The 12,682-nt window shown below is 38.1% G+C and overlaps 1 protein-coding gene across 15 annotated transcripts in view; it reads left to right on the forward strand.

Annotated features, from left to right (window-relative positions):
* Window positions 1–12,682, forward strand: part of DST (dystonin) — a 502,743-nt gene that overhangs the window by 316,543 nt on the left and 173,518 nt on the right. For 12 of the 15 annotated variants that reach the window (XM_066359128.1, XM_066359129.1, XM_066359143.1 and 9 more), the window contains 14 exons: window positions 1,589–1,682; window positions 1,994–2,148; window positions 3,497–3,959; window positions 4,046–4,174; window positions 4,329–4,406; window positions 4,484–4,645; window positions 4,735–4,839; window positions 7,645–7,740; window positions 8,530–8,655; window positions 9,271–9,423; window positions 9,614–9,768; window positions 10,147–10,273; window positions 10,747–10,930; window positions 11,820–11,977. In XM_066359128.1, the coding sequence (XP_066215225.1) occupies window positions 1,589–1,682; window positions 1,994–2,148; window positions 3,497–3,959; window positions 4,046–4,174; window positions 4,329–4,406; window positions 4,484–4,645; window positions 4,735–4,839; window positions 7,645–7,740; window positions 8,530–8,655; window positions 9,271–9,423; window positions 9,614–9,768; window positions 10,147–10,273; window positions 10,747–10,930; window positions 11,820–11,977 (2,185 nt within the window). Of the gene's footprint in view, window positions 1–1,210; window positions 1,477–1,588; window positions 1,683–1,993; window positions 2,149–3,496; window positions 3,960–4,045; window positions 4,175–4,328; window positions 4,407–4,483; window positions 4,646–4,734; window positions 4,840–7,644; window positions 7,741–8,529; window positions 8,656–9,270; window positions 9,424–9,613; window positions 9,769–10,146; window positions 10,274–10,746; window positions 10,931–11,819; window positions 11,978–12,682 lie in introns of those variants that run through there. The other 3 variants (XM_066359140.1, XM_066359133.1, XM_066359139.1) reach the window with 3 other exon arrangements.

A 12,682-nucleotide genomic window follows, 5' to 3' on the forward strand; every position in this document is an offset into this window, starting at 1 on the left:
TCATCAGAATAAAAGCTGGATTTTAATATATGTTAATAAAAGAATGCAGTGGTTAAGAGTTCAAGGTCCAGAATCAGTCAATCCTGGATAAAATTATTAGCTCAACCTGCAAGCCATGTTATTTTAAGCAAGTTTATTAACCTCTCTAAGCCTCAGTTTCCTCATTCGTAAACAGGATGTAATAGTATCTACCACATTTGGTGGTTATGAGTATGAGCTTAGGTAATTATGTGTATGATGATTAATTTCCAGGCATATAATAATTGCTTAATAAACATTAGGGGTTGCTGTTAGTATTTTGCGATTTTCTCTTTACTCACTCTACTTGATATGGCACTGTCATGTTTCCCCTTTCTTGCCTTCTGAAAAGAAAACAGCAACCTTTAGAGTGGAGAAGCAAGTTTGGCTTTGTAATATTGGGGGTAGAAAGATATTTAGGAGCTTGTTTGGATAAACACCTCCAATTTTCTTGATACAACAAGTTTTTTGGCACTCACTAGATATTGCAAATAATAGCCATGTGGCATGGGAGTGTATGAGAAACAAACAAGTTCTTATGCGAGGTAATAACCTATGGAAAGGGAAAACAAGCACCAATTAAACTTGCCAGCATTGCATCGACAGTCTACTTAGCAGTTTAGCTTTTAAAAATATAAATGAACTGTAGTGAGATTAGAGGAACATTCCTGAGGGCATGCCATACACAGAAAGGTAAATGGATCATTTTCCAGTTAACGTAACCTAACAAATGACATTGTAGTTAAAACTGGAGTGTACTTTGTTTCTCATCAAACCAATTTGTGTATACATGCTTGTAAGTGCCGGCTTTTAGCCTGTTAGTGTGTAGAGACCCTGGCCCTTCACAAAAGTCAGGCTATAATTGAATATTTAGGTATTTGTTTGTTTTTAGCTGAGAGTTGCTATTGCCTGAATAACATTTGCTAATTGTACCTGGGCCTCAGTGAGGCATCCGAGTTGTTTTTTAGGTGGCTGCAATCATATGACTCTTGGTGAAAATATTTGGCCAGTCCTTTTCAGGGACGCCCATCAGCCTGCCTTGTCTGTACTTGTAGGGTTATAATGCAGGCTACAAAGCCTCAGCTAGCAAACGCATGGCTTTAGGCGAGATTCTTTTGAATAGTTAGCATATTATTTGCTGTGTGTTGAATATGCATGTTGGGGCATATTTAAGGAGCTATTAAAGCCACACTGTTCAGCTGCCACTTTTCGCCGTTAGAAGTAGAGCTTTTTGCAGACCTACTTTCTAGTCTACTTTTAATGGTCAAGAAAACATCATTTCAGGGAAAAAATGCACAGTAGTAGTTATAGTTACCATAGTAGTGATTCTGTGTTTAGTAATACTACTAGCACTCGAACCAGCCTTGACTCAAATGAAAATTTTCTCTCTGTTCATTGTGGACCAACACTGATCAACTCCTGCATTAGCTTCGGCAATGAATCCTTTGATGGACACAGGTATTGAATCGTTGGTGTGGGACTGTTTAGCTTTTGAGGGGCAGCATTTTTCAGCGATTGAGAAGTCTGCAATTTCGAAGGGAGAGGCTATATATTTTGTTCCTTCTTTCAGGTTGGAAATGTTGCAGCAGATTGCCAACCGAGTGCAGAGGGACAGTGTCATCTGTGAAGACAAACTGATACTTGCTCGAAATTCTCTTCAGTCTGTAAGTTAATTTTAGGAGCCACGGGGATTGTGGTAGAGGACTCCGTGCCGTTGGATGAACTAAAACTTTTGCATAACATTTGGTCAGTGCTTGGTATTTTTGTCAATTGAAGCTTAAAGTTTGTTCAAGATTATGAGCACTGTTTACTCTATTGAGGGACAGTGAGCAAAGGCAAAACATATTTTTGAACCAAAAGGGAAAACAGAGAAGCTAAGTAGTAGGCTTGTGTTCCAGCATTTCAAGTTTCACATTTGACACTAGTTTTGAAAGTTGGTTTCACAAAATTAATACTGACTTCTTTCAAAATACAGGATTCTAAAAGATTAGAATCAGGGGTGCAGTTTCAGAATGAAGCAGAAATTGCCGGGTACATACTTGAATGTGAGAACCTCTTACGCCAGCATGTAATTGATGTGCAGATACTCATTGATGGGAAATATTACCATGCAGATCAGTTGGTACAAAGGTAAGTGCGCTCCTTATGTATACCCTGTCTTTTGTATAACTGTTCTATATGGGCACTAGAGATAGGGGTGTAGTGTGTGACAGTTTTATGAATTAGAGTTCTTAAACTTTTTTTTTTTTTTTTACGGAGACAGAGAGAGAGTCAGAGAGAGGGATAGATAGGGACAGACAGACAGGAACGGAGAGAGATGAGAAGCAATCAATCATCAGTTTTTCGTTTTGACACCTTAGTTGTTCATTGATTGCTTTCTCACATGTGCCTTGACCGCGGGCCTTCAGCAGACCGAGTAACCCCTTGCTCGAGCCAGCGACCTTGGGTCCAAGCTGGTGAGCTTTGCTCAAACCAGATGAGCCCACGCTCAAGCTGGTGACCTCGGGGTCTCAAACCCGGGTCCTCCACATCCCAGTCCGAGGCTCTATTCGTGGCATCACTGCCTGGTCAGGCTTAAATTCATTTCAGTTGAAAATGCAGGTCATGTTGATTCGGCTGTGTTTAAAAGGTATTTGTTCTTCAAAGAGAAGTGATAGAAAAATATTTTATATATACAATACTTAATATTGTAGTTAATAACATACAGTTAAAATATGTGTGACATTTGAAAAAGGGAGTATATTTAAAAAATATTAATTAATTTTCTGTTAATTTCTCTTTATATGAAAATGTTTTATAACAAAGTGTTGAAAAGAATATATGTCTATTATATCTCTGAGAAGTAGTTTTGGGGGTAGAGATGGAACCTTTTGGGTTATATAATATATATATATGTGTGTGTGTGTGTGTATATATATATAGTATTCCTATCAATACTATAGATATAAAGCAGAAATTGTAAATGATGCTTTCAGTTCTACTTTTAAGACTCTATATTACTCATAAAAATAAAACATAAATAACTATAGATAAAAAGCTTTTTGTTCACATGAGAAGTGCTTTATAATAACAAAAAATTGGAAATATTTTAAAAGTCAAATAATAGGAGGATGATCACATCAAAGTGTAGTAATTATGGTTATTATAAATGATATTTATAAAGACTGTGTGATGATGAAAGTGTTCATAGTACAATTCAGTGAAAAAAATTATAATGCAAAATTTTATCAATATGATTACAGTGACTTTTTCAAATTTAGATTTACAGAAGAAGTGAATGAGAAGTACAGAGAGTTAACATATGCTTCCTCAGATAACTCCTTCCCCTGTTAACATTTTGCATTAGTGTAATACATTTGTTATCATTGATTAGCCTCGATTGACACATATTAACTGAAGTCCATAGTTTATTTTAGGGCTCACTCTTCATGAGAAATGCCTTTATATTATAGCTTATCCCTTTTGCTTTTCTTTGCAGGGTTGCAAAACTACGTGATGAAATTATGGCTTTCAGGAATGAATGTTCCTCCGTGTATAGCAAAGGACGCATGCTAACGACAGAGCAGACGAAGCTCATGATATCAGGAATTACTCAAAGTTTAAACTCCGGATTTTCACAGAACTTAAACCCCAGTCTGAACTCAGGGCTGACTCAGAGTTTAGCCCCTTCCCTGAGCCCTTCCAGTATGAAATCAGGCCTGTCATCAGGTCTGACTTCCCGCCTGACCCCATCCCTCACTCCAGTTTACACACCTGGTTTCCCAACAGGATTAGTTCCAAATTTCAATTCAGGAGTAGAATCAAATTCCTTGCAAACCCTGAAGTTGATGCAGATCCGGAAGCCCCTTCTAAAGTCTTCTTTGCTGGATCAGAATTTAACAGAAGAGGAAATCAACATGAAATTCGTTCAGGATCTTTTGAATTGGGTTGATGAGATGCAGGTAAAAAATGTTTACTTTCCCTGAGAGTTTTAGTCTTTATTGCTATCAGATTTATTTTTTTAAATCGAGTGTCTTTCTGTTTAAAGGGGCAGCTAGACCGCACTGAATGGGGATCAGATTTGCCAAGTGTTGAAAGTCATTTAGAAAATCATAAAAATGTTCACCGAGCTATTGAAGAATTTGAATCTAGCCTTAAAGAAGCTAAGATCAGTGAGGTATATGAGTTTAAAAATCTGTATATATTTCATTTTAGCTTACTATTGTTTTATTTTTCACCTAAAGATTCTGTAACAGGAAATAGCTACATTGAATATGAATCAGAATTCTATAAGATTCCTAACCTTGGTGTCTTTTTATACCATATTATAGATCCAAATGACGGCACCTCTTAAACTGACTTATGCAGAAAAGTTGCACAGACTAGAGAGTCAATATGCAAAGCTCCTGGTAAGTTTCCTTGAACTTTCTGTTTCCCTTATCTCTATTTGGCAAAGATGATTCTTACAATAATTTTCCTTATGAAGAATACATCCAGGAATCAGGAACGGCACCTTGATACACTCCATAATTTTATAACTCGTGCAACGAATGAACTTATTTGGTTGAATGAAAAAGAAGAGGAGGAAGTTGCTTATGACTGGAGTGAAAGAAATACCAACATAGCTCGGAAAAAAGAGTACCATGCTGTAAGTACAACCTTTGTGATTGAATGTTACAGTTGTATGTCAGGTTTAGATCTTTTTCTAACACATTTCTGAATTCTTTCTTAAATTAGGAATTAATGAGAGAACTGGAACAAAAGGAAGAAAATATTAAGTCAGTTCAGGAGATGGCAGAACAGCTACTTCTGGAGAATCACCCAGCCCGATTAACTATTGAGGTAAGGCGGGAGGTCTGATAGTCATGGGTGAATATCGACATTAGATTATTACCCTTCAGATTCTTTTATTGCCGATAAATTAAAAGATACAAACTACGAAATTTTATTACAGCCTGGCTCAGAAATAATGTTTCTGACAAGTCATGGTGATCTACCTTCACTCTCCTGCTCAGAGTGTGTTACCCTTTGTCAACCTCTGCAACCCAGTTTTGCAGGCAATGCGAAGGACCTTGACTTTATAAGCTTTGACTTTTGTTTTCTCCTGACTGTGTGACATTGCACAAGTGATGTAACCTTGCTAAATCTCATCCACGTACTTAAAATGGGAAAATGGCTTCTAGCCCGTAGGACTGTGGTGAGAATGAGAGCAATAATGTACCGTTTCTACTTAGTACAGTTCTTGGTGCATAGTATATTCTTAGTAAGTATTAGTTATTCTTATTTAACTAATAATTTTACTTGTGATCTGGTCTGTGAGGTGTATTGAAATAGCACACTGGCAAAACAGCATAGTATAGAGGACACATTTTAAATCTGGAAGTGGAGAATTGGAGAATTGTTCTGGGATGTATCAGGTTGCCCGTGCAGTGGTGGTGGAGGTGGTGGTGTTGTGTTTCATTTTTTTGGCCTGATATATACTAGAGTTAGTGACTTTCTATGTGTGAGGGGGGGGGGTACATAAGGGGCATCAAACATGGATAAATCTGTATTTCCAAAGAAAAAAAAAATGAAGCTGTGCTTAAAATGTGATGTGCTTCAAACAATATACCTCAGTCGAGGAAAGGAATCTGATTTTCTCAGTTGAGGAAAGGAACGTCTTTGTTCACTGAAATCGTTATGACCTAGAAGATTAGTACAATTCTACGTCTCATTAGGACCTTGCGGATGTTACCTTTGACCTTCTTTTATATGAAAATAGGATTTTACATCCACATGAAATGTCACGTAGGAATGTTGAAGACACAGAAGAGTAGGTGGAAAATTAGAGGAAGGAAATTAGAATAGTGAAGGGTCTGGATACACTTCTGCACTATGATAAACTAAAAATGGAATATTTCTTAGATTACAGAGATGAAAGCTGTTAGGAAATAAGTTTATAGGGTAAGAATTTTGATGGAAATAGAAAATGTGGATGTGAACCTGCTCACTTTTTATGTCGAAATGTTAATCTAATTAAAAGTTTCTTGAGGGTATAATTAAACCATAGTCATTTTTATGATCCCATTGGCCTGCCTGTTCAATGTCTTGTGGGTACATGGATAATAGTTACTTATCAATAATACGATGCATGCTATGTCTTTTATAGACATTTTACTGAAAGAAGCTTCATTTGAGAGAGCAGGTAATATAATTATGATATGTTGCCAGACTTCCAGTGCTGTTGGAAATGCACTGTACATTCCATTCAGAAAGCCTGCCGGAGCATAGCTCAGTAAGAATGAGATTTTCTAGAAGGAAAGTATGACAAGATTACTTCACTTAGTTATTAAAGCATCTACAGCGCCCTCTTCTGGAAGGCAGTGAATTGCAACTTGAATATAAAAGGGTTGAACATGAAAAAAGGTTTCATGTTTCCCTATGGAAGGAGGTGTCTTTTACAATATTTCTACCCTCATGAAACATCTGCTTTGTTTTTTTCTTTTTTAAATACTTATTAGGCCTTTATTTCTACAGAATAAATGACAAAAGGGGATCTGGATTTTTATAGAGTGGGCCTAGGAGCTATTGATCCCTTTCCATTTTAAGTGTAGACATGTCTTCTCTCGATACTGTAATCTAGGACTGTTTCTTTTTGCTTTAAAAGTTCAGGTAAATGGATTAAGAAAACAAAAACAACCCAAAACAACAAACTCATAAACACAGTACCATGATTACCAGAGGGAAAGAGGGGTGGGGGGAGGCAGAATCAAAGTTAAAGAAAACAAATATTTTTAATTAAAGCTTCCAGTATTTAATATTTAATTAAAACTTCCTTATATTTATAATATCTAATTATAACTCCAGAATTACACTGATATGGGATTGCATTCTCTCTTTTCCACCTTTGCCTGGTAAAAATAAAAAGTGAATAACCCTCCCCACATCCCAAGAGCTTCTATCCTGGTTTTAGAATCAAAAACAAAGAGAAAACTACAGAACCGTATATTTTGTGTCCAAGGCATGTTTTCTGACCCAGTAATATAGAAATTTAGAGGCAGGCAGGAAAGATGAGGGGACAGTGTGTCAGAGGCCAGCTCGCTGAGGGCTCCACAGAGGAGGAGGAGGACCACTGAGGAGTGAGGGCGGGTCAGCTGCATCCATTGCACACGCTCAATTGTTTTTTCATATGAAAATAGAATTAGCCTTTTCCACATGTTTTAAGAAAAAGAACAGAAAGTTTTAAATTTGAGTGAAAATGGCTGGACTAATTTAAAAATTGATATTTAAATTGTTAGGGCTGGCTTTGGGCAAGTGATATTCTCAGATTAGAGGGGTATACACTACCCTGATTTTCAAATCTTAATCTGCTAAAAGAAAATTCTTACCATTTATGCAGATAGTAGAGTCACTTACCCTTTAAAACCATTGCTTTGTGGCCCCGGCCGGATAGCGTGGTTTGTTAGAGCATCATCCTGAAGCACAGAGGTTGCTGGTTCAATGCCCGGTCAGGGGCCTACACAGGAACAGATCGTTCCTGTCTATCTCTCGCTCCCTCCCTCTCTGTTAAATGAATAAAATGAACATTAAGAACAAAGCAAAAAGACACCATTGCTGTGCGTGGGCCAGTGTTCTGAGCCAGCGACAGTAGCCGTGCTTTCTCCTCAGGCCTACCGCGCGGCCATGCAGACGCAGTGGAGCTGGGTCCTGCAGCTCTGCCAGTGTGTGGAGCAGCACGCCAAGGAGAACACCGCCTATTTCGAGGTATGTGAACGGCATCACGGCTGTCGGCGGCCGCCTTGTGATTTTGGCTGACCTACAGAAAATACTTTCATCGTTTATTGTAAGGTTCATGTATGTAATGTGCAGGGGAAATAAAATGTTTTGTTTGTAGGATTGTAAAGCATATCTGTTCTGGAGGATATATTAAAGCATTCTATTAAAGAGAAAATCCTTAGAAAAAAAAACCTTTAAGTGTCAGAAAAACTTTTATATTACAAATGAGTCTCTTATTAAGGAAGTATTTACATTCCAGAGAACTCTTTTTTTCATTCTTCAGAAATTTTAAATTATTCTTGGAATTTCACCCCTGTTTAAGAATTATTTGGAATTCTAATAAAGCTTAGACATTTAATATTCATTCAAAATTATCCAAGTTCAAGGTTGTTGTTTGGGCCCTGGCCAGGTAGCTCAGTTGGTTAGAGCATCGTCCTGATACTCCAAGGTTGTAGGTTCAATCCCTGGTCAGGGCACATACAAGAAGCAACCAATTAATGCACAACTAAGTGGAACAACAAATTGATGTTTCACTCTCTCTCTCCCCCTCCCTCTCTTACTCTCTCTCTAAAATAAATAAATAAATAAAATGAACTAGATGAAATAGAAGGAGTTGTTTGGGTAAAGGAGGGATGTGGCTATTAAGTTGTATTGTTTTTATTTTATTCTGTTCTCTCTGATGAGGGGTGCACATAGGGCACTTGTAATTGAACTTAATAGCTCTGAGCTTCACTGTCATTTAATATACTTGAACTAATAGTTTTTGTCTTTCCTTAGTTTTTCAATGATGCCAAAGAAGCTACTGACTACTTGAGGAATCTGAAAGATGCCATTCAGCGGAAGTACAGCTGTGATCGATCAAGCAGCATTCACAAGCTGGAAGACCTTGTTCAGGAATCAATGGTACTAATAGGAAACCCTACAGATTTCATCAGTGATGTAAAATGGGGATTAAATAGTTTTATTATATTTCTCTAGTTGCACAACTTTATATTTTATTGTATACCTCATTCAATCAAGCATTTGAACATTCAGTTTTATTATTTTTTTGGTAACAAATATAAAAAAATTATTTTTGATGTGCTAGTCTTGATTTTAAAACGCTTTAATAATGTTGTGTGTGTGTGTGTGTGGGGGGGTCGTTCATTCCACACTTACATGTGTAAGCAGTGTCTATGTTGTAGGTAGTGTTATAGGTGCTAGAGACAGAGCATGAGCAAAACATGTAAGAACTCCTACCCTCGTGGTTCTTACATGATAGAGGGAGCAGGCAAAAACGTTCATACACACTAACTAAGTACAGTATGTGTGTATGTTCGACAGTGGCCACTGCTAAAGAGGACAAACAACAACAAAACAGAACAAGGGAAGAGAGATGCCAGAGAGGGTGGGGCAGAGGGAGAGTTCAGACCGTGTGGTTGGCATAGACTTCTCTGATGGTGTCATTTGTGTAAAGCCCTAAATGAACAGAAAATACAAGTCTTTAACCATTTAAAGTCCACCTCATTTACTGCTTAGGAAGAGAAGGAAGAACTTCTGCAGTACAGAAGCGCAGTGGCCAGCCTGATGGGGAGAGCGAAAACAGTAACTCAGCTGAAGCCAAGGAATCCTGACTGTCCGCTCAAAACATCCATTCCAATCAAAGCCATCTGCGACTACAGACAAATTGAGGTACTTATAACTCCTAGCAACAGACCAGTTTCTGGCATTATCCATATATTTTAAAAATGAGGTCACTATGTTGCTCACTAGTAAAGTTTTCCGCTTTAAAAAAACAAAAAATAATCCTAAAATTGGGTATGGAAAAAAGATTAGTCAACAGTGATCTCATTGGGTTATTCTGTTCTTCATTTTAAACCAGATAACTATATACAAAGATGATGAATGTGTTTTGGCAAACAACTCCCATCGTGCGAAGTGGAAGGTCATCAGCCCCACAGGGAACGAGGCGATGGTCCCATCCGTGTGCTTCACAGTCCCGCCACCGAACAAAGAAGCGGTCGACTTTGCAAACAGGTTTGTATTGATTAGCTAAAAACAGATCCCTGTTTTTGGAAGTTCTCTAAAAGAAATAGTCACGCCTGGCCTGTGGTGGCAGACTGGATAAGGCATTGACCTAGAACGCCAAGGTCGCCGGTTTGAGGCTCTGGGCTTGCCTGGTCAAGGCACATATGGGAGTTGATGCTTCCTGTCCCCCACCCCCAATAAAATGAATAAATAAAATCTATTTTAAAAAAATAAATAATACTTTATCAAGACCCACAGAATCAGAAGGATCTAAAACTAGTAAACATGGGATATTTCACAAAAGAAAAACGAAGGAAAAAGAAAAATTGTAACGTGTTCAGAGGGAGGTGAAAAGGCTTAATCTGTGTTTTCTTTCATATATTTCAGAATTGAGCAACAGTACCAGAATGTCCTAACTCTTTGGCATGAGACTCATGTAAACATGAAGAGTGTAGTATCCTGGCATTATCTTATCAATGAAATTGATAAAATTCGAGCTAGCAATGTGGCTTCAGTAAGTGTAAATCTGCACATCAACCTAATCTGTCCAAAAGCGTGGGGCGCCTTGGTCTGAAGAGTCGAGTCTGTATTTGCTATAGAGCAGGAGGTGGCCAGCAGAGCCATGCCAGTATTCACTATTCACTGGTGTTCAGACCTGCCGTATACAGGGAACTTTCTAAGAACTGGGGAAATCTGGAGATCGCGCTCAGTGCTTACTGTGTTTTCATGGGGAGATAGGATAATAGTGTTTGGACTTCTAGGATGAGTCTAGTTTGATTGCATTTATTGAATTTTATGGTCTTGTTTATCTTTGCCTTTTAAAACCTGAAATTGTTAATGAAGAGGAAAATTAATTTCAAATGGTTCTTCTGTTTATGGCTATTAATACGAACCAGCCTATCCCGTGAGACCCTAATTTGAGATCTGTCCCATTTAAATTTAGCTCTTAGTACTAGAGTCAATTATATGGTCTTTGGTTTTCCTCAGATAAAGACAATGTTACCTGGTGAACATCAGCAAGTTCTGAGTAATCTACAGTCTCGTTTTGAAGATTTTCTGGAAGACAGCCAGGAATCCCAAATATTTTCAGGCTCAGATATAACACAGCTGGAAAAGGAGGTCAATGTGTGTAAGCAGTATTATCAAGAGCTTCTTAAATCTGCAGAACGAGGTGAGGCATGGGAACCCTGGGTTTTTTCCTCCATAGGTGTTTAGGGCAGGCTGTTTCTGCTCTGAAAATTTCAGGGTTAGGTGTGTTATGTCACTCAGACAATGGCTGGAATGTTACAAGCATGCTGAAAGTGAGAATATGCCAGAAGTGACTAATTTATTCATAAGTGATGAATTAATAAAGAGATGCCAATCAAATAGTATGACAAATGATGAACTCTTAATGCATCTGTTTTTCATCATTTTCATTTGTTCAGAGTGATGCTGAAGATTCAGTTTTTCTACGTACCAAACGTGGATTTGAAAAAAACAAACAATCTTCCTTTTTTAGAGCAGTTTTAGATTCACAGCAAAACTGAGAGGAAGATGCAGAGATTTCCCATAACCAAACTTGGGCTTTACACAGGGATTAAAGGAAAAGATTTTGTCTAGTAAACTTTTATTAAGTATAAATTTTATTCTGAACTCTTTTGATATTGCCTACAGACAAAAGCTGTACTAGTAATATTCTATTTTTTAAAATCTAAAACTTAACACATTTTAATCTACTTTTATTTTTAAGGATTTTTAATTTAATTTTTTATAATTAACCTACAATTAATGTAATTCACATTTGTGAACATGAAAGAGCAATATATTACTTAACTTGGATGTGAAAAATTAGAAATGGGTACTTCAAATGGCATTAGGGAAGTTTTATGAATTCTGTGAATTGTAAGGTCACTATTTTAAGGTTTGTATCCTTAGGATGGGTTTGCGATGATAGTGGGTAACATGAGTCTGATGCACTATGTCCCAGTAGTAGTGAAACTGCCATCTTAAAACATGAGCAAGCACATCCAAAAGATGGAAAACATGGTATTTTCTAAATATTGTATTTATTTTCACAGAGGAGCAGGAGGAGTCAGTCTATAATCACTATATCTCTGAAGTGAGAAATATTAGACTTCGGTTAGAGAACTGTGAAGATCGATTGATTAGACAGATCCGAACTCCACTGGAAAGAGACGATTTGCATGAGAGTGTATTCAGAATCTCAGAGCAGGAGGTGAGGTGTATAAATGGGTTGGGATAAAATTTAACTTCAGGTAAATTACTATCTTAATGACTGTCCACTCCCGTGACTTCTCACATGCTAACCTTGCCCGGTGGCCACTTTGTGCGGTCTGGTTATGTTTTTATTGCTTATTGTAAACTAGAATTATATAATTCAGTTCTGCTTCGGACTCAAGTAAACAGAGGAACGTGAACTCTCTTATTGATTATGATGGAAGCTATAAGGGCTTCTCATAATGCAAGTCATTAGATGTTTGTTGATCATCTGCTACATGCAAAAGCACTAAGTTAGATGTTTGGGCCTGAAAAAATAGACAATAAAAGAATTATTGACAACAAAAACTTGAATGCTTTGGCTTAGTTTCTTTGATAAAGTAGATTGTCCCTGGCCAGTTGGCTTGGTGGTAGAGCATTGGCCTGGCGTGTGGAAGTCCCGGGTTCGATTCCCGGCCAGGGCACACAGGAGAGGCGCCCATCTGCTTCTCCACCCCTCCCCTCTCCTTCCTCTCTGTCTCTCTCTTCCCCTCCCACAGCTGAGGCTCCATTGGAGCAAAAGATGGCCCGGGCTCTGGGGATGGCTCCTTGGCCTCTGCCCCAAGGTGCTAGAGTGGCTCTGGTCTCGACAGAGCGACGCCCCGGATGGGCAGAGCATTGCCCCCTGGTGGGCGTGCCGGGTGGATCCCGGTCGGGCGCATGT

This window comes from Saccopteryx leptura, chromosome 1 (assembly GCF_036850995.1).
Source record: "Saccopteryx leptura isolate mSacLep1 chromosome 1, mSacLep1_pri_phased_curated, whole genome shotgun sequence".
NCBI lineage: Eukaryota > Metazoa > Chordata > Mammalia > Chiroptera > Emballonuridae > Saccopteryx > Saccopteryx leptura.